Source organism: Neoarius graeffei, chromosome 11 (genome assembly GCF_027579695.1).
Source record: "Neoarius graeffei isolate fNeoGra1 chromosome 11, fNeoGra1.pri, whole genome shotgun sequence".
Taxonomy (NCBI): domain Eukaryota; kingdom Metazoa; phylum Chordata; class Actinopteri; order Siluriformes; family Ariidae; genus Neoarius; species Neoarius graeffei.
This window is the reverse complement of record NC_083579.1, coordinates 11,712,900-11,739,090: the sequence shown is the minus strand read 5'-3', so window position 1 is coordinate 11,739,090 and position 26,191 is coordinate 11,712,900. Positions and strand designations below refer to the sequence as shown.

Below are 26,191 nucleotides of genomic sequence, written 5' to 3'. Positions count from 1 at the left end.
ACAAACAATTGGTCTGTCGTACGAAAGGCTGCCGTCCTATCAAAATAAAACCTCAGAGCCCTGACAGGGCACAACTCTGCACGTAAGTCCGTCCTGTCCGCCGGTATAGCAGTCAACAAAATCGGCTGGTTGCTAAACTGGGGAGATAAGACTTTCGGGAGGAAAGCTGGGTTAGGCCACAATGAAACACTGTCAAACATAGGGCCTCAATGAAGACAAACAGTACTCACTGAGAGGGCATGTAGCTCACTCACACGCCGGGCTGTTGTGATGGCAAGGAGAAAAGCCGTTTTAACAGATAGCCACTTAATGTCAGCTGCTGACAGGGGCTCATAAGGAGGCAAGCAAAGGGATTCGAGCACAGTGTTCAGATCCCATGACAGACTCCGCACAAAATGAGGAGGATTAAGACAAAATGCCCCTCTCAAAAAGGCTACCACCAGCTGGTGGGACCCAAGTGAAACACCTCCAACCTCTGAACGGTGGGCTGTTAGTGCTGCAACATACACCTTAAGTGTAGATGCAGCCCTGCCAAGCTCTAAAAGGTGCTGCAGGAAATCTAAAGTCTGTGGAACAGAGCAGCTTAAGGGGTCGATGTTGCGTTCCGCACACCAATCACAGAATACCTTCCACTTGCCTGCATACAAGCGTTGGGTAGATCCTGCACGTGCATTCACCACAGTGTTCCTGGTCCCTTCTGAACACTCCAGTAGTAGCCATGGGGCCCCAAGGGCCACACCCAGAGCTTCAGGCGTTCGGGACATGGGTGTTGAATCCTGCCCTCCATCTGCATCAGCAAGTTGGGCCTGCTGGGCAGTTGACAAGGGGGTCCCACTAGTAGTGACAGCAGGAGCTGGAACCATGGCCTGGATGGCCAATGAGGAGCTATCAATAGCACATGGTGACTGTGATCGTACACACGGCAGAGAGTCCTCCACAACAGTGATAGAGGGGGAAAGGCATAAAGGATGGCCCTCGGCCAGTCGTGGGCCAGAGCATCCTGGCCCAACGCTGCCGTTTCTTCTCCCAGGGAAAACCATGTTGGACAATGAGTTGTCTGACTGCTCGCAAACAGGTCCACAGTTGCTCTCCCATAGGTTTTCCAGATCTGTTCCACTGTGTCTGGATGCAGTTTCCAATCCCCTTGAGACACCTTGCCGCGTGACAGAGCATCTGCCACACTGTTTAGGCGTCCAGGTAGATAAGATGCTCTTATGGAAAGGAGGTTGTCCTGAGCCCATACTAGGAGACTGTGAGCCACCTGAAGCGCAGCTACAGACCTTGTGCTCCCCTGATGATTGATATAGAAAACAGTTGCCACATTGTCTGTACGTACCAATACATGTTTGCCCCGTAGCACTTCCTGAAAGTGGCGCAACGTCAGAAACACCGCCATCAACTCCAGTGTGTTGATGTGGGACGTGTGCCACGGAGCAGGCCAGGTGCCGTTCACACCTTGCCAACGCCAGACTCCACCCCAACCCATGACGGAAGCATCTGTCCGGATAACCTCCCACCGTCCCGGTGGGGGACCAAGTGGAACTCCACGAGTGAGAAAGTGTGCCTGGGACCAAGGTCTTAGCGTGAGCATGCAATGGCGTGTTATTCTCACCCTCATATGTCTGTCTCGCACTGGACACAGACACAGTTGAAGAAGCCATCTCTGAAAAGCCCTTAGCCACAGAAGACCCAGAGGAATGACTACTGAGGCCGCTGTGAGTTTCCCCAACAGCTGAAGGAGAGAAACATAACGCTGAATTCCCCCGACATGAAGGTGGTTCACTCCAGTGAGAATTGAACTTATTCTGTCTGGCGTGGGACTGGCCAGCATAGTGTTCGAATCCAGGGCAAGGCCGATGAAATGTGTTGCCTTGACTGGGACCAGTTTGCACTTCCTCTGGTTCACCCTGAACCCCAGAGCCGTAATGTGTAGTAGCAACTGGTGAGCATTGTTCCCTGGCCTGTTCGGGCAATGCCACACAAAGAAGCCAGTCGTCCAAGTAAGGGAGCACTCTTATGCCCTCCTTCTGAAGGGGTTCTAGTGCTACTTGGACACATTTCGAGAACACCCTTGGTGCCAGAGAAAGTCCAAAGGGGAGAACTCTGAACTGAAAAATCTTTCCCATGAACGAAAAACGAAGGAAGCGCCTGTGGTCCGCGGCAATGGGTATGTGAAAATACAGTAGGCGTCCTCGAGATCTACGGTCACAAACCAGTCCTGGTTTGTGACTGCTTGCAGTACATCTGTTGTTTGTAGCATTCGAAAAGGAAGCAGCTTCAAGAAACGGTTTAACCTTCTTAAATCAAAAAATCGGCCTGAACCCGCCGTCTTTCTTTGGAACGAGAAAATAAACTGAAAAGAAACCCCCTGGGTGAACAATGGGGTTGACCATCTCTATGGCTCCTTTTTGTAGTAACAACTGAACTTCTCTCGACAAGGCTTCTGCCTGTCTTGGATTGGTTATAACTGTCTGCCTCACACCCAAATGCATTGGTGGCCGGCGGGGGAACTGCAGGCGGTACCCTTCTGAGAGGGTTGTGAGTAGCCATTGGTTGGTTGTTATTTCGCGCCAACGTGCTAGCTGGCTGCCTGTAAAAACTCCTGCCACTGGCCCTGACCTGTCAGTGGTCTTGTCTACATTTTTCGGAAGGGATGGGGGGGCGATGACGGCGGGGAGGACCCGTCTGTCGAAAAGGGCGAAAACTCACGTGTGGCTGAGCGCCACCCTGCCTGGCCGAGGGAGATGAGGGAGGTGGGGGATTGGGGGCCTGCTGCTGGGGTTGATGGGGAGACCTTTGTGCAGCTCTCGGGGCCACATGCCTAAAGCGTGAGGCAGAAGGGTTTGGCGGAGTTCTGAAGGTGGGTGTTACGCCCACATGACAGGAGCGAGACTCTGTAACAGACACACGTCTGTCAAGGGCCTCTTGTGCTGCTGGCCCAAAGACCTGTTCAGGTGCCAGTGGGAGGTGCCTCAGGTTGTTCCTGCATACTTCTGGCAGAGACGATTGAGCCAGCCACACTTGTCGATGGGCTTGCAGCAAGGTGCCCAAGGTAGTGCCACACTGGTTGGCAATGACACCCATAGCCTGCAGTGCAAGTTCCAGTACATCAGCCGCCAGTGGGTCTGCCGATGATGTGTTGAGTGCAGCATAACAAGCAAGTGTGCCAGTGAGTCAGACACCCTGCCAAGAAAGGCAGTAGAGTTGTAAGCACGAGAAAGTAGCTTGTCTGTGCGGCAGCACTCAGCGTTAGGGCAACGCACCTGCTCCCGAAGTGCTTCATCGGGAGACACAATGAGCGAAGCAACACTTGATTCGACTACTGGCATGCTACCCAAGCTAACAGCACCGGGGTCCTGCATCGCCGCAAGCATGCGAGACATCTGGTCTGGACGGGCAGGTTTCATAGCAGCCTCCAGGGCAGAGGCCACCACAGAAGTAAAGTCATGACACTGTGGAATTACCAGAGAGGCACGCTGAACACGGCGCAGGAACATGTTCTCAGGTCCGGTAGGAGGCGCCGGGGTGTCCAACTGCAAACGTGCAAGCAAAGCCTTCAGTGTGGCCTCCACCGAACCCACCACTGAGGCAGACTCCCCAGATCGCCCAGAGGTAACATCACTGCCCGAATCACGGGGCTCAACACCTGGCAGGACTTCGCTTGGTGGCTGCGCCGAGGAAGAAGGCTGACTGAAAAAGGTGTCTGAGGCAGCCACAGACATCACTTCCTCTTGGTCAGGTGGCTGAGAACATGAGCCAACGGGTGACAAGGAGGCAGGCAGTGCAGGCTGTTCCTCTACAGTACCTACCTGTGCCCCTGCTGTGGGGGGGGCCTTGCAAGCAGAGGCAGCAGACGCTCCACTGTAGATGAGAGCAGTTCCACTTTACGCTCCAACTCAGAAGACCTAGATTTTTTTGTGCTGTTTTGCATGCACTAGAAACGGAGATCGGCGCCGCCCGATGCGCCACATGGCGCGGGGAAGGGAAGGACTGCATGCACTGGTGGTGAAAGCCTATGCTTACGCTGTGTCTGAGAATCCGAGAGCAGAAAACTGCTAGACGCACGTTCCATACCAGCCAACCGCGCCTGTCTAACAGTAAGCGGCATTAACGCACAGGAAGGGCATGGATCAGACATTGCCTCCCTTAGATGTTGCATGCCAAGGCACTCCGCGCAGTGATCATGTGCATCCAGCACCTCCATTAGGTTGGGGCAAGTGGAACACCTCACTGAATCCATCTCAGTGTCTACTCACCCATGTTTTTTTTTAGAAAAGAAGCAAGGTGTAGCGCTGCTTGCTAGCCTGGCAACCAAGGCTAGCGAGTTCGCAAGTGCAACTTTACCGCTACAGACAATGATTTACTAGCAAACAGAAAACCGATGCTCACGTTGTAAGTACACGTTAACGTTATTGGCAACCAATTCGCTAACTCACTCAACACTGACAAACCTGCCGGCAACCAAACAGTTTGTGACAAGACCGATATAATAGCCATCCCTGAAAACTTGGCATCCAAGATTCAGTGATTATCGATGCATAAAACAACCTCAAAATAATGTTAACCAAGTTACTTTAGCGACCAAACAGCTCACGTGGAGTCAAGTCCCACTGAAGTCCTCTTCAGTCACGAGCTGCACTGTAGATTGTCGCAGGTATTCCCACAGTTAACTGATAACACACACAGAATTCCAATAGAAGAGATGCAATTCCAACGCGAGAAAAAAGAAGAGAGGCCAAATGACGTGGGATGTTGCCTTATATAGGCAGGCACATCATACGTCATGAGATGACAACTTTTGTATACGATTCTCGAAACGCGCAGATGCAAAGATCCTTCCACTAGTGCTTTCAGCACCGCCCTGGCGGTCTGGAGTGAAGGAAATAGAATCGGTGGACAAAAAGATAAACGAAATTCACCTCATGGTTCGCCAAGGCTACTGATTCGATATCAAATAAGTGGTGTTTATTTTAAAAAAATTACCTTTTGATTATCACAGCTTTTGTTTGGTCATTCTGAAAGGCCAAATGAAAGGTTTTGTATGCTTTCTGGCAGATATTTACGCCAAGAATTCCAGCCATTCAACAAAAACTCGAGAAGACAGCGAAGACAACGTTGGAATCTTTTGAGCGAGCCGCTCAGTTTGCAATTACAAAAGTCCCATGTGGGAATAAATCAGCTCCTTTGTGAAAACCAAGAGTAAGAGTTAAAAGTATAATTGGTCAAACTTCTGCTATTCACTTAATTTTTTTATTTAATTTTTTATTTTACAGTCTTTACACTACACTTGTGAAACTCATTAGTACTACAGTAAATAATGCTTCTAAGACAATTCATGAGCAAGTGCTTACTTACCATTTTGAAAATACTGTAGATATTGTTCCTGCACTGTATTTTGAACAAAACACAGTAAAAAAAATTGGTAACCAAAATACTCCAAGCCCTGATGCTGCTCACAGCTTGGTGATGCTTGCAAGGGATGAGGCGAGTATAATTGATAACATATATATATGCTATATTTACTGTATGGCCATGAGATCAGGTGGCACGGTGGTGTCGTGGTTAGCACTGTCACCTCTCAGCAAGAAGGTCCTGGGTTTAAGCCCAGCGGCTGGCAAGGGCCTTTCTGTGTGGAGTTTGCATGTTCTCCCCGTGTCTGTGTGGGTTTCCTCCAGGTGCTCCGGTTTCCCCCAAAGACATGCAGGTTAGGTTAACTGGTGGCTCTAAATTGACTGTAGGTGTGAATGTGAGTGTGAATGGTTGTTTGTCTCTGTGTCAGCCCTGTGATAACCTGGCGACTTGTCCAGGGTGTACCCCGTCTCTTGCCCATAGTCAGCTGGGATAGGCTCCAGCTTGCCTGCGGCCCTGTAGAACAGGATAAGCAGCTACAGATGATGGATGGATGGACATGGGATCAGAAAACAATTTTATTTATAAGCAGTAGCCACATGTACTCATATATTGTTTTCTTTGACCTATGTAACGCAACCTTGAGTTTGAGAAAGGTGCTATATTATTATTATTATTACATAAACATTCAACCTACAAACATTCAATCACTATTTCTTGAGATATCATGTTAACGAGAATCTTGCACAGACGCACGGGCAGACACCCAGAAAACATAATGCCTCCACTACTTGGTTGGCTTCTAAAGGGGATTCTGAGTGGCGCTACAGAAAAGCATTCACCTTAAAAATGAGGAGATAAGAACAGAAGGCTGAATCCTGATGATGATCTTTCATATAATTCACTCACTCACTGTGGCAAAGCTCATTCCATTCGAGCTCAACTGTTGGGCAAACACATGTCAAACCATTATGCAGTCATACATCTTTACGAGATGTCAATAAACTGTTGTGGTATTTTGGTTGTTGACTTTACAATAAAATAGTTTTGAGGCTTGGGCGCCAGGAGAGTAAAATCAGCCATGCTCTGTGGGTAGGCGGGATGGTATACTCTCTCTCTCTCTCTCTCTCTCTCTCTCTCCCTCTTGCCGATGTCCATCACAGCGACACTCGCCAAGTGTACATGTCTGTGAGGTTGTGTATGTGGAAGAAGGCAGACAGTACTTTCCTCCTCGAGTATTGCCTCGGTCAGGCCCGCCGACAGGGGGGGACAAACGGGTATGTTGTCCCAGGCCCAGGAATGGGGGGGGGCCCAGAACTGGGCTCTCATGAAGTTGCGATTATTTTATTTCATTTCAAAATGTGTTGATTTGGGGGAGAAATGTGCTATATTTGCATTCAATAAATGATTTCTAGATCTTTTGCCTTTATTGTCTTTGAAAAAGACGTCAAGAACCCCCTACCACCCCTAATGCAAAAATGGCTTGGTCTGACTCTTTCAGCCCATCCCTTCTGTGCGTGTGTGAGAGAGCGAGCAGCCCCTCCCCCAACCCGCGCGCTGCGAGCAGAGTGTCACAGGATTTTCTCAGTGCGCTCCCTCCAAACAACGGGGATATACATGAAAACGGAAGGAAATATTCACAAAATTCTTTCACAGTGAGCACCACAAGGCTCTCCTGAACACACTGTTGTAATTTTTTTGTCTGTAGTGTAAAAAATGAGGACACTAGAGCGAGTTAAAAACGAGTGACTTTTCTGCCAAGTTTATAATGGCAGTCTATGGGGAAGCGCGGCTGTCCTCTCCTTACTTTCAGGCTTCTCATTCAAAAACTGTAAGTCCTATCGTGTAGGTAGACACATTGTGTGAATCAGGACAAGTGTGGCTACTACTTTTGAGAAAATTATGTGTGTGGAGTGAAAATTGGGGCTGAAAACACAGTTTAAATGAGAAAGTTTGAGCTATTTTTCCAAGCTCTCTACACTCTAACTTAACGAGCTCCACTGGTGTGTAACGCAATAGACACCCATTATAAAGCCAGACTTTCTCAGGCTTTATAAGGGGGAGGAGGGGTGGAGACGCGGGGGCTGGGAGCATGGCGAGGGCGGGCGTGTTTCTTTTCAAAATATGGCTTGCGGGAACCGTTATTCCAAAATCTCGTACTCCACCTTTAAGGGGAAAAAAACGACATCGTTCGATCATAGCGCTTCGACAATCAGCGTGCGTGCCATTTGCCAACATGCACAAGTCAGGAGCACAGAAAAGAAAAGAGAAAAAGAGAGGAAGAAACCAAGAGACTCAGGGGCTCACTGCATAAATATTTTAAAAAAGATTCGGATGATGCAGCAGGTACTAGCAAAGGCAGTGGGGCAGCTGAGCCAGGTAAGACACAGCCAACTTTTTCCAGCCCCGTAAAGTAACCCCAACCAAGGCACGCAATTCATGTTACAAACGAGGGGAGAGCAAGTCACACTGAGCACCATATCAAACGCACAGGGCACTGAATCATTTCATAACCACAACGGCTTAATAACATTGTGTTTCATATATCTGATTGAAGCTAAAAATATTCACATTAGCCCGCAATCATATCCCGCCGTTTCTCGAGCGGTGTGTTCTTCTCTGCTTTTCACACTGGACAGTACGCACGCACAGTGTTGGTAACTCGCCAGCGCCCCCTATAACGATCCCACAATTTCCTTGCGCACTCCACCCGGATGTGACGTGAAGTGGAACTGCTTTAACTGTATCGAGAGCGCCTCGATTCGCTCTCTCATGTTCTGACTACTGGAGTGGTCGGACGGACTGTAGGCACGCAAGCTACAGTGTTGAGACTAACCGCTATTGTCTGAGAACAGCCTGTTCAAATTAGTTTCGGCCGAACTTTTGAACGACCCGCTAAGTTTCAGCGATATAGTGGTTTCGATTCTAAACCTTTGCAAAGTTTAACTACAGTTAAGTAGTTTTCCACGCTAAGAGGCATTTGCGGACAGCTTCGCTCCTCTCAGCCTTTTTCTCGTCGACGCATCACCGGAGGTTTCTCCTGAAGCACCGTGGGCCAGCTAGGCCTTCATCTCCCTGCTTCGTTAGCCGCGGTTGGACGCAACGCGCCGCTAACCTCCTCTCCTCGGACTGCGACCCTCAGCGCGGACATCGGAGAAAGAACTTCCATCGCATTGAGTAGGCACTTGGGCAAATTTTTAATTTGTAGCTTATTCAGATGGTTGTTAGGGTCATGTTTAAGCTTTGAGCTATTTAGCATACCCGCTCAGACACGGAAGGTGTTTGTTTGTTTTTATTGTTTGTTTGTTTGTTTTTATTGTTTGTTTTGGTTCTGTTTTTTTTCTTTGAACTTGTTAGACAGGGTATCTTGCATGATATCTTTCCTTAACTCCATTGCTAGCTTCCCTATCTGATTAGCAGCGCAGCGACAAGTTTGTTATTTTAAGCTCCGAGGCTAGACCGCTACAAGGCCTAGTTCTCTCCATCCAACACATATACACACTCTCTCACACTCTTTCTCTCTCTCTCTCTCTCTCTCTCGCGTTGAGTTCTTTGCCTAGATAGTCTGTTGGAAATTGTTGTTAAGTGCAGTGTTTGGATCCAGCTGTAGCGTGGTCAGATTCTCCTTAGCAACTTATTGCTAGCTACCTCAGGGTGATACGCTAGCTGGTAGGCTTGTGTTCTCGACTAGGCCTGCAGGCGCCATTTTTCCGACGCCATTTTGATACCTTCCTCATTGAGTTACCTGTGATACGACACCTAGGCACTGACCGCCATTTTGTTTAAGCATTGCCAGAGTGGCTAGTCATTAGCATCTGCCCACAGATACCTACACAAAGCACACATTAGCCACAGAGCTAATCCTTTGTTCTATTTAGCTAACATTCCTTTGTTTTAGCTAACATTCCTTTGTTTTAGCTAACGACAAGCTAGGTCACACACACACACACACGCATCGGCTTGCCCTAGCCTCACACACGCACACACAAGGGATTCTTTTCTTTTTCCTTCTATCTCTTTCTCTCTCTCTTTCCCTCAAATTTATAGTCCAGGTGTAATTGTTCCATTGTTTTGTCTTGTTATTACCTTTGCTGACATTGAATGTATTTTGAGTTTATTATTATTAGTGAGTAGTAGACAAATAAAAGCTAATAAAATTGAATTGCATTTTACTTGTTCCTGTTGTTTATTCACAAGGTCAACTATTTAGAACTCCTTTTTCCTTCAGAATTTAGCTTTTGTATACAACTGGGTTTCCCATCTAATACAGAACTACCATTAATCTTGAATGTAACCATTCACGGTGAGTATTAAGATTAATAATTTAAGATTTTATGAGACTGATCTTTATTTATAAATTGATTAATTTAATTATCAATTATTACATAATTTATAATTTAATTAATCCCAATTCCACCTACATTAAAGTGGTGCCCCGTGTGAGGCATAGTTTAATGACCTTGTGAATTTCTCAACAATAACTTGTAAACTGCTGTATACCCAAAATCAACTGCCAAGGTATAACACAGATGACTTTAATGGTGAATCATTAACAGTGTGTTAATCACAGAACTGAAATTCAGCTGCCAACCACAGTTAGCTGATAAACTGGTTTAATTGATTAGTACATTAGAGTAATATCTAATCCAAGTACTTAATTAATATTATTAATAATAATAATCATTATTGTTAACTAATTATTAATTGAGCTAATTAATACAAGTGAAACATTAGTGAAAACAAAGTAGCTAAGAAACCACATCAATTATTTAGCAACTTGGATTGAATTAAATTCTAACCTAATCAACCCCTAGTATTAATTTCCTTTAAGTTAATTAATACATTTCGAACAAAATGTCGCGTTCCCCATCAAGGGAGTCAGAAGGGCCCCTCCTCTCTCTCTTCGACGTTGTAGGCGATTTAGGCCAAGTCCTGGAGGATAGGAGAAATTACTTCTGTGATCTGGACCAAAAGGCTCGCTTTGATGAAATACACATAGCCGTTAGGGAACTTAAGGAGCGTACTATGACTCTTCCAGAAGGGCTACCCAAATTGTTCATGATCTACTATAAGGAAATGGAACATGTGTGTATGACCCTCGAACAAGAGAAAAGAACACTAAAACGACAACTGGCCGAAGCTCAAAGGAGAGCAGAAAGCGCGGAGAGTAGCCTCGTGGGCCTGAGAGCCACACAAGATGAACTAAAGCGCGAAATAGAATACCTCAGAGAAGAAGTGACGCAAGCACGTCGCTCAGATGAGGGATCGGCCAAACCCTCCCAAGAACAGAGTTCCGCTCTGGAGGAGGAAGAACCTGAGCTTAGAACGGTAGATCAGACACCGCACTCAAGCTCAACTCGCGTGAAAGTCGTGCGATCGCCACCTCGTGGCGCTGGGAGTTTTTACTTTACTCCCCACTACACCCCCTCGCGCTTCAATATCGCTGCAGCCTCTAGCCCGCAGAAAACGCCGCGCTACGTACCCTCGGACTCCTCTGACGGAGAGGCCGCCTACAAGCCGAAACGCAGACATAGGCGATATGAGAGCAGCTCAAATAGCGAAGACAGCGAGGACCCCTACGGGTCAAAATCAAAACGCCTCGTCGCAGAACGCAAAACTAGGATCCGCCAAATCGACGCCCTTGCGAAAGACATAGAGCGTTTTGAGCCGGAAAATCATAGACACCGAAGCGTTAATGATTATTTCCGGGAAATCGAGCGTAGCCTCCTGGACCTGCCAGAGGCTACGTCGCATGAAAAGGCCAGACTAGTCTGGAAAACTTTAGGTAGTGGCGTACGAGCATTCGTTGAGACCTTACCGCAGTCAGTCCTCGACAACTACAAGAAGATACGCAAGTACTTGAAAGAGGAATACTCGTTGTACGAGGACGAGACTGCTGCGACGATGGGTGCCATTCTGATCAGACAGAAACGAAGCGAACACCCTCGCGAGTACTACCGTCGGCTCCGAGCAGCGTACTTTCAGGGCAGAAGCGAGCCCGGGCTAGAGGAAGATCGCAACTTCAAGTCCCTCTTCCTCCATAACCTTCACCCGTGCATCCGTAACCAAGTAACACTCGCGTGTCGCCAGCGCCCCCATACTATGAGAGAAATGCGTCGCACCGCACAACTAACGTGGGAGACGTTCGTCCGACCCACGGACCGCCACGAGGACGATCCCAGAGTCCTCAGCCTATATGAGCAGGAAGATCAGTCCTTAGGCCTAGAAGGGGGTGAAGCCCCAAACCGCGGGCCCCCTTGGGCGAACCCAAACCCCGGCCACCAGACGTCGAGTCAACCCAAAGGTAACTGGAAAGTTCGACAAGCTGGAGCCAAGGGGGAACAGGGCCCCAACGCCAAAGGACAAGGTAACCGCAAACCTGGCAGTCACGGCCCTAAATCTCAGAATAGCGGACAGTCAAGGCCCCATCGCAACTCCTCTCGAAGGGAGCGGAGCCCTAAGCTAGCTACCGCTAAACAAGCCAACCAAGAGCCACTTGGGATGGCAGAACTGAGGGCTGAATTAGCACGGATTAAACAAGCCAACCAAGAGCCGCTTGGGATGGCAGAACTGAGGACCGAATTAGCACGAGTTAAACAACTGCTGAGCAATAAGAACAGGAAGGGTAAGCCGAGCAAGGACAGGGACGAACCGTCAGCATGACTAGGCCGGGACCCATCCCCACCACCACCGCGTGTCTACCTCGTGGGGTGGGGAAAGGACCCCTGCCCAATAGGCAGCGATGAGTTGAAACCACCCCCTCCGTTAGTGAAGCCTGACCCGCAGGATGCACCCCTGACGCAGTTTCTTGGAGATTTGGTTAGGAAAGGCAACGCCAAGCGTATCTATACCCCAGTTGTGGTAGAAGGCAACGTTTCCCTCCAAGCTCTCTTAGATACCGGGTCAGAAATCACCCTGATGTGTTCCAAAGTCTTCGCAGAAGTTTCTGATGCGCGGCGCGCGCAAGGTAGACCCATCAGAACCGAACGTTGTGACGTCAACTTGGTTAGCTTCACCCAGAATCAAGCCCCAGTAACAACCATTGCATGGTTAGAACTCACCTTCCAGGGCATGTCCATCACTCACCCCACTTACATCTGCTCTGTTGGGGTAGAACCGTTCCTCATTGGCCAAGACCTACTAGATAGGCTAGCGCCCCTCATTGACTGTCGTCGTGGGCAACTGTGGGCCCAGGTCGCGTCCCCACAGACCCCAGATCCTCGTCGTCACGATCGAGCCTGTTGCGATGAAGTTAGCGTGGAGGCTACTCCACCGATAGCTGAGTCAGGGCAGGTCCCCGAGAACCTCGAGACCACTCCGCTCCACCCTGAGCCGAGTCAAGACGCACCAAACTCAACCGACACTCCTCTCAACCGCAACGCGCTTGATGGCCACCCGTCTTTCCTTTGCTTTCTTGGCGAATCTGCCCCAACCAGGTACTACCCCTGGATATCTGGCAACATTATTGTCAACGGCGTCACGGCACCTGGCGTCAGGTTAGCGCTTTGGTCAGAGAAGTCAGCCATCAGCCAAACGTGGTTCGACATAGTGCGTCAGAGCACTCCTTCCCCTGTCTTTGTGCAGAAGAGCCACCGGCTACTGTCAGCCGAACAACCCCAGAGCCCCATCAAAGCCACAGGCGTCTGCGCCGTGTCGCTCGCCATCGGTCAGAGAGAATTCCTTCATTTCTTGAGTGTCGTCCCCGGACTTCCTGACCCACTGGTCATTGGGGCAGACATCTTGGTCAGACTGGGAGCCCAACTGGACCTAGTCAACCGGGTCATCTGGACCCAAGCCGACGCTGCTAAGCACCCGTTCCAAGCTGACCCGGAACAAATGCGGTCAGGACAAACGATTCCCCAAGCCTGCCATGTCACTAGCGAATTTGACATTGTCATTCCCGCTAGGACTGCTGGTTCCCCTCTTAAGCTGGTCATCATGAAAGACCAACAGTTTCGTAGCCCCCAGGCGTTCTTCCAGCCTCTCAGATTCTTCATGGAGCTCGATTTAGCCGTGTGTGGGACTCCGCTGCTTGAAGTGAGTCATCGTTCCGCTTACCTCCTGGTTCAAAACTCCACGCGGGACGCCATCACGATCCCCGCCCGTCGGCCTTTAGGCCTTCTGATAGACCAGGCATTCCATGACTTTGAACTCACCATTCCAGTCATTGGTGAGCTGCCAACGCCGGACACTCATTCCGATCCAGTGGAACCTCCCTGGATCACTCTTCCTTTCCACATGATCCGCGTCGAACCTCACGACATGCTTTGCGACGAGCGCATAGTCATGACCAAAACTGACACCCCGAAACACATGCTGGTGTACGCTCTTGCCACGCAATCGAGCAACGACACCCCTGCAACTGAGGTCGTCGATTCAGCTCTAGGTGAACCGTACCCAGGCTTCGAACGAGAAGTTCAACAACAGCTGGTGAAAGCTGACAGCCTGACCACGGACACCCAGAGACGACAGCTCCGTGAACTGTTCTACGACTTCAAGGCGATCTGGGCGCGAGATTCCAATGACTGCGGAGTCACGGACATCCACACCGTCCGAATCCCAACAGATCCGAACGCTCCACCGACGTTCGTGCGGCAATACAAAATCCCGTTAGCCGCATACGACTCAATACAAGAAACACTGGACACTCTGCTGGAAAAGCAGATCATTCGTGAGTGTAACTCGACTTACAACTCCCCCTTGTGGCCGGTGCTGAAACCGAACGGCAAGTGGCGTCTCACCATTGACTATAGGCAGCTGAACAAGCAAGTGCCCTTGTCAAGATGGCCCATGATCCATCTGGATCAAGAACTTGCCAAGGTGAAGGGTGCAAAGTTCTTCTCCACCGCCGACGTGGCGAGTGGATTCTGGACCATGCGCGTGGATCCAGCTGACCAGCACAAGCTGGCCTTTTCCTTTGGGAACCGCCAGCTAACTTTCAACCGATGTCCGTTCGGCTACGCGAACTCCCCCGCTGAATTCAACATCTTCTTGCATAAGGCAATGAGCGATGCCGCAGCTCGTGGCAACTTGATCTATGTCGATGACATCCTCATTAGGTCACAGACTTTTGATGCACACCTCGAAGAGATACGCCATGTTCTGTCCCAGCTGTCCAGAGCAGGAGCGAAGCTCTCTGTCACCAAAGGGCAGTGGTGTCACACCAAAGTTGAATACGTTGGACTGTGCGTCGGGCCAGATGGCATTGAACCCCAGTCAGGGAGGGTGCGGGCTATCCAAGATATCAAAGCCCCATCCAACGTACCCGAACTCAGGAGCTTCTTAGGGGTCTGCAACTACTCCCGACAGTTCATTGAGGACTACGCGGACATAGCACGACCGCTCACCGAGCTCCTCCGGAAGGATAAACCCTTCCAGTGGAGTGACCCTCAAGAACTCGCGTTCAAGAGCATGAAGCAGAAGCTCTGCTCCGCTCCCTGCCTCGCATATCCCGACAAAGACAAACCGTTCTTCTTGGAGGCTAGTTTCTCCACCCACTGCCTGAGCGCTGCACTGTCACAGCAGCATGACAAAGATCGCCGTGTCGTAGCATACGCCAGTCGGCCCCTCAGTGCTGTGGAGTTTAAATTTTCAGACTGCGAAAAAGCCCTGCTGGCCACGGTCTGGGCCGTTGAACACTTTCGCAGTTACATTGGTGGCCAGAAGGTGGTGATAGAGACCAATCATCAACCGGTCTTGTTCTTGAACAGCCAGAGGCTGAGAGAGGGAAGAGTTTCGAACAGTCGCATCGCAGCTTGGATGATGGCACTACAGGGCTACAACGTCGAGGTGAAGTACGCCCAGAACCACAAGATGGCGCTTGACCGAGGCCTGGCGGAATGCCAGCATTGCGACTGCGAGAATAGTCCGGATCAAACCGAACTAACAACCGTACCTGCTCTCCCCTCCGACCACCACTACTATGACGAGAACGTCTGCAAAGACCTCCCCACCGCTTACATAGATGGATGCTCATTCCATCATGAACGCAAAGTCCAAGCCGGTGTCGGTATCGTATGGGCGAACGGCCCTATACAAGGGAAATACCAACACCGACTTGGGGCTAAGACTAGCCAATATGCGGAGGTAGCAGCCGTGCTCATCGTCCTGCAACAAGCTGCCCGTGAGAACATCAAGCGGTTAGTCCTCTGCTCTGATTCAAATTATGCCAGGCATAGCTTCGTCTCACACTTTCCCTCGTGGAAGGTGCAGGACATGAAAAACGCAAGGGGCAAGGAAGTGAAACACTCCGAACTCTTCCTAGCATGCGATCGACTCATAACCGAACAGGGAATGTGCGTCTATTGGAAGAAGGTGAAGGGACATTCTCAAGTCCCAGGACCTGACAAAGTCGGTAACGATGAGGCAGATGGCCTCGCCAAAGCGGGAGCCGTAGACGGCCCCCTTTGGGAATTCCAGCCGTCATGGCTTCCCGAGACGCCACGCCATAACGTAACCGCGATTACTCGCCGACAGGCTAGAGCAGGTCAAACTGACGCAGTACCCCAAGCAGGAACCGTGCAACTCGGCCGACTGCCCCAGGACGCCGACCTGGTGTCTATGCAGGAAAGGGATCCCGTGATCCACCAAATCCGTAAGTTCCTTGCGGACCCCGTGGCGTCCCCAATTTCCCCACAAGAGTTGCAACAGTCCCGAGACTTAAATCACCTTCACAATCTCAAAAACGGCTTAAAACTCGAGAAAGGACTCCTGGTGTACACACCACGCAACCAGGGACCTCCCCGGTGGGTCGTGCCCACAGATCATAGGGGGGTCATGTTGCAGTACGCTCATGACAGCCCGTGCGGGGGCCATAGGAACGCTCAGGCGACCTACCAGACACTCCAACAGATTGTCTATTGGCCCTTCATGATTCAGGACGTTACTGAGTATGTCAAAGGGTGCTTGATTTGCTGCCAATTCCGACCAGCCCAACCGTTGAACCGCGCCCCACTGCAAAGCAAAGGCATCTCATTCCCCTGGTCTAATCTCCAGATAGACTGGGTCGGACCAGTGCCGAAATCGGCTCGAGGTAATAAGTATCTCCTGACCGTCACTTGCGCGTTCACGAAGTGGGTGGAATGCTTGCCCGCCCCAAACGAAACCGCAGAGACCACCGCTCTCCTTCTTATGAACCATGTGTTCAGCCGTTGGGGCTTGCCCCTATCCATTGATTCCGACCGAGGTACTCATTTCACCGCAGAGGTCATGAGAGTGTTGTGGGAGATGCTCGGAGTCGAGGCAAAATTCCACATCGCGTATCATCCTCAGTCTTCTGGTCAGGTCGAACGCGCCAACCAAACCATCGTGAGCATGCTTCGCAAGTATGTTAGCCACCATGGCAAAGATTGGGACATCAAACTCCCTCTGGTGCTGATGGCCATTCGGTCCACTCCTCACCGCACCACCGGAGTCACCCCGTTCGAAATGATGACTGGCCGTGAAATGGTTCTTCCCTTACACCTCCTCTACCGACCAGAGGACCTAAGCGTCGCCACTGCGTACACCGCACACCAGTACGTCACCGACTTGCAACGCCACTTGCAGGCCACATTTGCGTGGGCCCAGGAACACCTCGAAAAGAGTGCAAAAGGACAGAAAGCTTACTACGACAGAAAGGCGACACACCGTGAGTACGAAGTAGGCGACAGAGTCCTATACTTCAATTTCACCAAACCGGTAGGAGTAGCCAGGAAATTCTTACCCCGTTGGTCCGGCCCTTTCGAAATCGTCGGTAAACTGTCCCCCGTCGCCTACCGCATCAAAACTTCGAAGCCCAGCCAGGCGCCTTCGTATAGATGGGTCCATAGCAACCAAATAAAGCTTTTTGAGCAGTCCACACTCCATAGGGGGGTGGACAAACAGTAAGTTATAGCCTGCCCAACTTAGTTGCATGCCTCTCAATCCATAAGCGTGCATCTATAAGTAACCACCCTTGTTACCACTCAAATCGGAATAACAAACTCCTGTATGTTGCAGAAATCCAGGGTAGACTACTAACTCAACAGGAGGAGCTGCAGGGCCTAGGCAAAACCCTGCAGGGAACCATACTAACCGTTAACATGCATTCTACATTAATCAAGAACACAGTACATGCCGTAGACAGGCTAGCAGCAATCATGAGAAGCGAAGTCAAGTACGTCCGAGTAATCCGAGACCTAATGCAGGACCTGATGAGAGAAGTAAGTAGCTCTCTCAGCACCCTGAGTGGAGGTAAAATCCCACCATATTTGATACCCCTCAGCATGGTTGACAGCATACTCCGATCTACTACCACGACTAACGTTTACTCATCACAGATTCATCTGGCTTATAGTCTTGGCAGTGCTATCCCCATTTTTGTGAACCCTCAAAACCTAGAAATAGGCTTCATCCTCAATCTCCCCGTTATTGAACGGCAAAACATATACAGAATCAAATCTGTCCTTAATGTAGGTTTCTGGAACAACGACGTACACGTACGTTTGCAGACACCTTCCACCATAGCCTATCACGATGACAACCCCTCTATCTACCTCGTCCCTAATTTAGACATGTGCACCTCTACCAAAGATATCCACTGGGTCTGCCCCAGCAATCCCTTTATCCGAGACACCACAGACCGTCTCTGTGGATTGACAAAAGTCCCCGAGCAGAAGTGTGCAGGCAAATTGTCTATTAAAGATGAAGGAATAGGAACTAGAGTAGAAAGAGCTGGTAATCGGTGGCTAATCAACACTCCCCAAACTGAGATTCTGGTATCATATGATCAACATAACACTGCCACTAGAATGAAGATCCCTAACGAAACCTCTCTCCTAAGTGTCCCACTAGGAGCCACTGTTCACGTGGGTGACATCACCCTCCATCACCTTAGCGCTGACCAGTATGAGACCGAGATAGAAATGCCCGATGCCTTCCCAGGTCACGAACTTGAGATAAACTCCACCCTCCAAGCACAACTACTGCTGGAAGGGACCAAAACCGTGCAATTCGATCTTAAGCCCACTGGCATCGCTACCACTTTCTTGAATAACCGCGCAAACCCTTCGTCCGATCAAGGATCTTTAATAAGCCGAATTGCGCTGGGATTTCTAACTAGCGGTTGGGTTATCACAGTCTTCATAGCCATCACTCTACATAGGTACATACTGACACTACACCGCAAACTGGACAAAATGATCTACGCACCTGAGAAATTAGATCGTGGCATTGTCCGATTCTCCATCAGGCCTAAGGCCTCCACTAACTTTCTTGAAGAGTAGGCTTGCTAACACGCTAACTAACCCCTCTTTTCCATTTTCCTTTATGGAGTTTTGATTATTTTTGTTTGCTGTGTGAAATATTGTATGTAGAAGGTAGTTAAGTAGCCATAGTGTAATTGTTTTCATGTCCAAGTGCCTATGCTTTCATGCCCAAGTGCCTATGCATCTTATGGACTGTATGAAATGAATTGAACTGTTGAACTGTGTCTGAAAGACTTTTCACAGAAAGGACCCTTGGAACTACCTCATTGTGGAACTACCTCATTGTGGATTACTAGGGACCGTGGGTCGCAGACTAAACACCATGTGCCCATAGGGTATCACTCCTTTCAGCGCCTATGGCCAAGGGGGGGAATGTTGGTAACTCGCCAGCGCCCCCTATAACGATCCCACAATTTCCTTGCGCACTCCACCCGGATGTGACGTGAAGTGGAACTGCTTTAACTGTATCGAGAGCGCCTCGATTCGCTCTCTCATGTTCTGACTACTGGAGTGGTCGGACGGACTGTAGGCACGCAAGCTACAGTGTTGAGACTAACCGCTATTGTCTGAGAACAGCCTGTTCAAATTAGTTTCGGCCGAACTTTTGAACGACCCGCTAAGTTTCAGCGATATAGTGGTTTCGATTCTAAACCTTTGCAAAGTTTAACTACAGTTAAGTAGTTTTCCACGCTAAGAGGCATTTGCGGACAGCTTCGCTCCTCTCAGCCTTTTTCTCGTCGACGCATCACCGGAGGTTTCTCCTGAAGCACCGTGGGCCAGCTAGGCCTTCATCTCCCTGCTTCGTTAGCCGCGGTTGGACGCAACGCGCCGCTAACCTCCTCTCCTCGGACTGCGACCCTCAGCGCGGACATCGGAGAAAGAACTTCCATCGCATTGAGTAGGCACTTGGGCAAATTTTTAATTTGTAGCTTATTCAGATGGTTGTTAGGGTCATGTTTAAGCTTTGAGCTATTTAGCATACCCGCTCAGACACGGAAGGTGTTTGTTTGTTTTTATTGTTTGTTTGTTTGTTTTTATTGTTTGTTTTGGTTCTGTTTTTTTTCTTTGAACTTGTTAGACAGGGTATCTTGCATGATATCTTTCCTTAACTCCATTGCTAGCTTCCCTATCTGATTAGCAGCGCAGCGACAAGTTTGTTATTTTAAGCTCCGAGGCTAGACCGCTACAAGGCCTAGTTCTCTCCATCCAACACATATACACACTCTCTCACACTCTTTCTCTCTCTCTCTCTCTCTCTCTCTCTCTCTCGCGTTGAGTTCTTTGCCTAGATAGTCTGTTGGAAATTGTTGTTAAGTGCAGTGTTTGGATCCAGCTGTAGCGTGGTCAGATTCTCCTTAGCAACTTATTGCTAGCTACCTCAGGGTGATACGCTAGCTGGTAGGCTTGTGTTCTCGACTAGGCCTGCAGGCGCCATTTTTCCGACGCCATTTTGATACCTTCCTCATTGAGTTACCTGTGATACGACACCTAGGCACTGACCGCCATTTTGTTTAAGCATTGCCAGAGTGGCTAGTCATTAGCATCTGCCCACAGATACCTACACAAAGCACACATTAGCCACAGAGCTAATCCTTTGTTCTATTTAGCTAACATTCCTTTGTTTTAGCTAACATTCCTTTGTTTTAGCTAACGACAAGCTAGGTCACACACACACACACACGCATCGGCTTGCCCTAGCCTCACACACGCACACACAAGGGATTCTTTTCTTTTTCCTTCTATCTCTTTCTCTCTCTCTTTCCCTCAAATTTATAGTCCAGGTGTAATTGTTCCATTGTTTTGTCTTGTTATTACCTTTGCTGACATTGAATGTATTTTGAGTTTATTATTATTAGTGAGTAGTAGACAAATAAAAGCTAATAAAATTGAATTGCATTTTACTTGTTCCTGTTGTTTATTCACAAGGTCAACTATTTAGAACTCCTTTTTCCTTCAGAATTTAGCTTTTGTATACAACTGGGTTTCCCATCTAATACAGAGCTACCATTAATCTTGAATGTAACCATTCACGGTGAGTATTAAGATTAATAATTTAAGATTTTATGAGACTGATCTTTATTTATAAATTGATTAATTTAATTATCAATTATTACATAATTTATAATTTAATTAATCCCAATTCCACCTACAACAGTATACTATGTTCGCCCCCAGCCCTGCCCGAAATCCCCCGTCCATCGCTGCTCCTTCAAGAGCACCCCAATTGCGTGAGTAGAGACTGGGATAAGAGAGGTGGGTGTGTGTGTGGGTTGACCCGGGGGGGCCCATTCAGAGCATTTTGTCCCGGGCCCAGCCAAAGCTGTCAGCGGCCCTGGCCTCGGTCACAACCGGCCGTACGTGCTCCTACGGCCGGTCTACGTGCAAAAAACGCAAGAAACGCACGGAGGGCGCACGTGTGACGTGCTGATTTTCGAGCCGTAGACTGGCCGCAGAGGTTCTTTGTCATGTCAAACAAACTCTACGGGCGCTTACGTTTTTTTCAGGTTGCAAGACAAACTTACGGCCAACGTGCATCTTTCTCCACGAACAAAAAAACCGCGGCGATTTGGGAAACGCCAAAAATCGCACGGCCAAAAAATCGTACGTCCATTTGTGACCTAGGCTTATGTTACATTGCCCTGTGATGCAGCAGGAGCAGCAGTTTGAAAAGATGCACTTTGTTGGATTCATGTGTTGCAAAGGAAGCACTGGGTGGTGGGTGGGAACTGGCAGATGACCAAATTAGGGAGAAAACAGGGCAGGCTTCCTTCCATTCATTTGTAATATAAAGCCTGTTCCAGTGCCCTCAGCTGATCGACAGTAAATATACATAGTACACTGAACCAACTGTGAAGTGAGCTATAAAGGATAAATGCACTGAGACCACAAATGACCTCAGTTCTCTTCTTTACTCAAATAGATGGTGTTTCTTTGAGGTTTCATTTTTCAGTTCCTGAAAGATCAGGTCTCATCACGAGGGTGTGGACATAACTTCGTTTTGAGAACTGCTTTACTATGATACTTTTTCACCGGGCTGAAGTGTAACTCTATACTTCCTCTTCTGACAGAGGAACTGAGAGCGAGAGATTTTGAGTCGGTGTAAAGTTATAGTTACTTATTATACATATAGGATGCTTTTTCAATGGAATAAAAACATGTTCTATTCCCTTCTAGCAGATTTCATTCATTTGGTTTGATAGCATGCAATACTGTTAGCGTATCGCTTATCCTATGTGTATTGTCACTCTACCCAGTGAAAAATGAGCGTTGAATATGGTTTACGATATTGCATAGTTGTCAAGACATCATGATGTCACACTTCGGAGACATAAAACTTCCGTGCTAGCGAGTGACTGTGACAATTTGTAAACAAACATGGCTGCTAGGTTTGCTTCATTAAATATGGAAGATTTTGAGAGAATTTTAAAAGAAAAAAAATGCATTGAACACCTGAAAGGAACGTGCATGTATAATAATAATGATAATATTGGCTGGCTTTTTTTTTCATGGTATATCAAATATATTCCATTTAGCTGCCTGTCTTTGACTCGTTCAGTATCGTGCTAGCTGAATGGAATATATCTGATATACCACTCAACACCAGCCAGTATTATTTAAATATATACCGGTAGATATGAAGTCATGGCCTAATGGTTAGCGAAGCAGGTTGGGACCAAAAGGTTGCTGGTTCGATTCTCTGGACCAGCAGGAATGGCTGAAGCGCCCTTGAGCAAGGCACCTAACCCTGAACTGCTCCCTGGGCTGCTATGGGTATGTCAGGGTCCTGTTGTACATCGCTCTGGATAAGAGTGTCTGCTAAATGTATAGCCACCCTAGATATTTTATTGATAATGGATAGATGGTTGGACAAACAGAGTTAATAATTCTATCGTTAATTCTTAGTATGCACAGATAACTGTTCACTGTAATAAATGATCAGTGATTAATTTAAATAACTTATTTCAGCATTATCTACTTAGCATAGAATTGATACCAATTTTTCTAAACCAGTGCTATCATGATTCATTCATATTGAGGTGTGATACCGTATATCGAACCAGCTGTTGGTACCTGGTGGATGCTGGTGTTGTCGAGGAAAGAAAGGAGAGAGCGGCTGTAGGCGCTCGAGCTGGTTTCGTTATTCACCACAGCCACATCAATACCCTTGGGATCACCGCCGATACACAAACACATCAGACAGATTTGAATCACAGGCAAGAGGAACTGAAAACACAGCGAACTGCATGCAGAGAAAAAGAGAGAAACTGGCTTAGAGAGACAAGAATAGTTTAAAACATAAAATATTCGTTGGTTGAATTTTTACCCGATCAGAAGAGCAGTAAAATCTTTTACAACATAAATGCTTGCAATAATTACCCTGGATTTCTCCTCATTCGCACCATGGTCTTGATCGTCAATGCTACGATATTTCGCCATTTTGGAATGACGTGTCGTGCTTTCACCTTCCAGTCCGCTGTATACACACATATACACACATAAACACACACATACAACAATGCAGCAATGCAGTGTGTCTAAATGTGTGGTTTTTAATCACCTTTAGGTTTGGGGATATCTGATGCTGCCGATACATCCTTCCCCAAAATGGGCTCTCTGCACTCATCCTTCAGGTTGTCTGGAGACAGGCTGTTACTGCGGACAGGACCCTGAGAGCTGTCCTGGGACCCCATTTGATCAGAGTCTTCACAAAGCTGTAGAAAAGCACTCTCCAAGGTCTGATGTGCATATGCACAAACACACACATATTTTAAATAAGCTAAATATTTATGATATACTGTATTTATACTTTCTCGATATTTTGTCTATTGCTTAATGTATGGTCCAAATGAAGATCTGTGTAATGTGCGTTTATGAGGACGAACTCACGGCTGCGTTGTGCTGCTTCATGATTGCCTCTGGTTTGGCTTCAGCCAGCAGCCTCCCATTCCTCATTAACCCCACCTAAGCATGATTTAACACCATCATTAGAGTTTAGTGGGATTTTAAGGACTTAAGTAGAATGTATATGGTATATTTCAAGAAGAAGAAGCAGTGTTTATTTGTCACATGTACACTCAAGCACAGCGAAATTCCTCGTCTGAATTTAACCCATCTGAAGCAGTGAACACACACATGCTCACACAAGTGAGCAATGAGCGCACACCCACCCAGAGCAGTGGGCAGCTATGCTACAGCACCCAGGGAGTAGTTGGGAGTTAGATGGCTTGCTCAAGGGCACTTCAGCCATGATACAGAGGGAGGGGAAAGTGCTGTTCATTCACTCAACTCCCTTTACATTTTTCCTGCCGGTTCCAGGAATTGAACCGATGACCCTTTGGGCCCAAGCCTGCTTCTCTAACCTTCAGGCCACGGCTGCCCCCACTAGTGTGTAATAATCCTACATTTTATATAAATTTGGCCAATTTTATGTCTACAGCATTAGTGTGTGAGTGGAATTTTTTATTTATTTCCTTAAATTTTCTCCCAATTTGGTCATTAGCTCGCTCTATCCTATCACACAATCGCTAACAACTAAGGAGATTGAAGGCCAGGATGTGTTTCCTCTCTGACACCTAAAAGCTACCACATCATAGCAATGTAACAGGGCAGCTGAAAAAACTCAAAGAAAAGTGCCATCTACCTTCTTCTGCATACATAAGCTCACAGAGGCTCATGATTGGCTAGTACCACGATGACTGACAGGGGAGACAGTGTATGCTATCCCCTTCACCCTGAGAGCATGGCCAATTTTGGACTGCCAGCTATGGATGGCTGAGGCATCATTAGGATTTTCTGTTGCATCACTCAAGAGCCTCCAATCACAAATTATTTTTTAAAAAAATTACAGAAACTTGTTTGTATAGATCATGTTTTTGATACAAAAACCAAACAAAAAACAAGAAAAAAAAACATCATCAAGGTTGTCTGGGATTTTTCCTGCAGTTTTACATGCAAAAGCAAATTATGATTGTGCTTTCTACTGTTTATACCTTCCACGTTTCTACTTTCATTAGCTTTCCTTGAATGAAATAACCAGGTGTCATGCACTACATTTCATCCTAATTTGTTAAAACACAACCAGGCAGCTTAAAGTTTCATATCAGGTGACATGGAGGGGGGTCCACATGTGCACCATCTAGACTCTCCACTGGTGTTCCACAAGGCTCTGTGCTTAGTCCTTTACAACTCTCTCTATATTGGCTCTCTTAGTGAGGTCATATCCTCACATGGATTTTCATACTAGTGCTATGCTGATGATACTCAACTCATCTTCTAATTCCCTTCCTCTACACTACACGGATCTCAGGATTTCTGGCAAATATCTTGTAGTGGATGGCGTCTCACCAACTGAAACTAAATCCAGCAAGGCCTAACTGCTATATCCCTGCAGATGTAGCCCCATTTCTAGATTTCCTTGGAAAGCCCTTGGATTGCTTAATCAGGCAATGAACACAAGCTTGGCGTAGTTCTGGACAACCATGTATCCTTTCCCCTTCATATTGCTGACACCCTGTCTCAGGAAAAATCAGGTGTATCCCACCATTTCTACCCACAGGGGCTGTTGAGGTACTTGTTCAGTCCTTTGTCATGTCAAGATTGGACTACTGCCTCTTGCTCAGGGCAAGTCTGCCCCTGTGTTCTATCTGACCTATGCATGACTTCCATCTTGCAAAGTTCTCCCACATCACCTCCACTGGCTTTCTTGTTGCCATTAGGGGTACATCTTTTGTACCTTTATTGAATATCTTTAAAAACAATTTACAAGGTACAGTATATCACATGTGGGTGGTATGGTGGTGTAGTGGTTAGCGCTGTTGCCTCACAGCAAGAAGTTCCTGGGTTCGAGCCCAGCGGCTGACAAGGGCCTTTCTGTGTGGAGTTTGCATGTTCTCCCCGTGTCTGCGTGGGTTTTCTCTGGGTGCTCTGGTGTCCCCCACAGTCCAAAGACTGTGGGTTAGGTTCATTGGTGGCTCTAAATTGACCATAGGTGTGAATGTGACTGGTTGTTTGTCTGTATGTGTTAGCCCTGCGATGACCTGGTGACTTGTCCAGGGTGTACCCTGCCTCTCACCCATAGTCAGCTGGGATAGGCTCCAGCTTGCCTATGACCCTGTACAGGATAAGTGGCTACAGATAATGGATGGATAGATATATCACATGCACCTTCCCAGGTACAAGCTACACACTAAAGGTAGAAAAAAGATGCATCCTTGATGCACAAGGTTGAGTACAGATGGATACCTTTTCTGAAAGTGTACCATGGCTTGACTTGACCCTCCATAACTTCCAATGCAACGGTTTTGATAGCCAGGTGATGGAATAAACTTCCCATGATGTTCCAATCATCTGAGTCACTGTGTCTTCAAAGAAGACTCAAGACCTACTTGAGATTTCTTGTTGTATTGACTTCTCCTTGATGCTGGGATCAGACTACACAAATTCAGACTGATTCCCACATGCTTTTGTTGTGGTTGACAAATTTCCAGCATCCGGCCCGAATACGAATGTCAGGAGCGATGAACGGGGTTGTAGTGTGACAATCAAAGAACAGCAATGTGGCATCTGGGACGCCCCATAACACCCTGAATGAAAAGTCAAGCATGTCAGAATTTTTT

At 47.9% G+C, this 26,191-nt stretch overlaps 1 protein-coding gene across 2 annotated transcripts in view; it reads right to left on the bottom strand.

Moving 5' to 3' along the window:
* Positions 1–26,191, bottom strand: part of abch1 (ATP-binding cassette, sub-family H, member 1) — a 124,373-nt gene that overhangs the window by 50,146 nt on the left and 48,036 nt on the right. For both annotated transcript variants that reach the window (XM_060933418.1, XM_060933419.1), the window contains exons 7-10: positions 23,463–23,537; positions 23,134–23,311; positions 22,953–23,049; positions 22,647–22,815 (exon numbers count right to left, since the gene is read on the bottom strand). In XM_060933418.1, the coding sequence (XP_060789401.1) occupies positions 22,647–22,815; positions 22,953–23,049; positions 23,134–23,311; positions 23,463–23,537 (519 nt within the window). The remainder of the gene's footprint in view (positions 1–22,646; positions 22,816–22,952; positions 23,050–23,133; positions 23,312–23,462; positions 23,538–26,191) is intronic.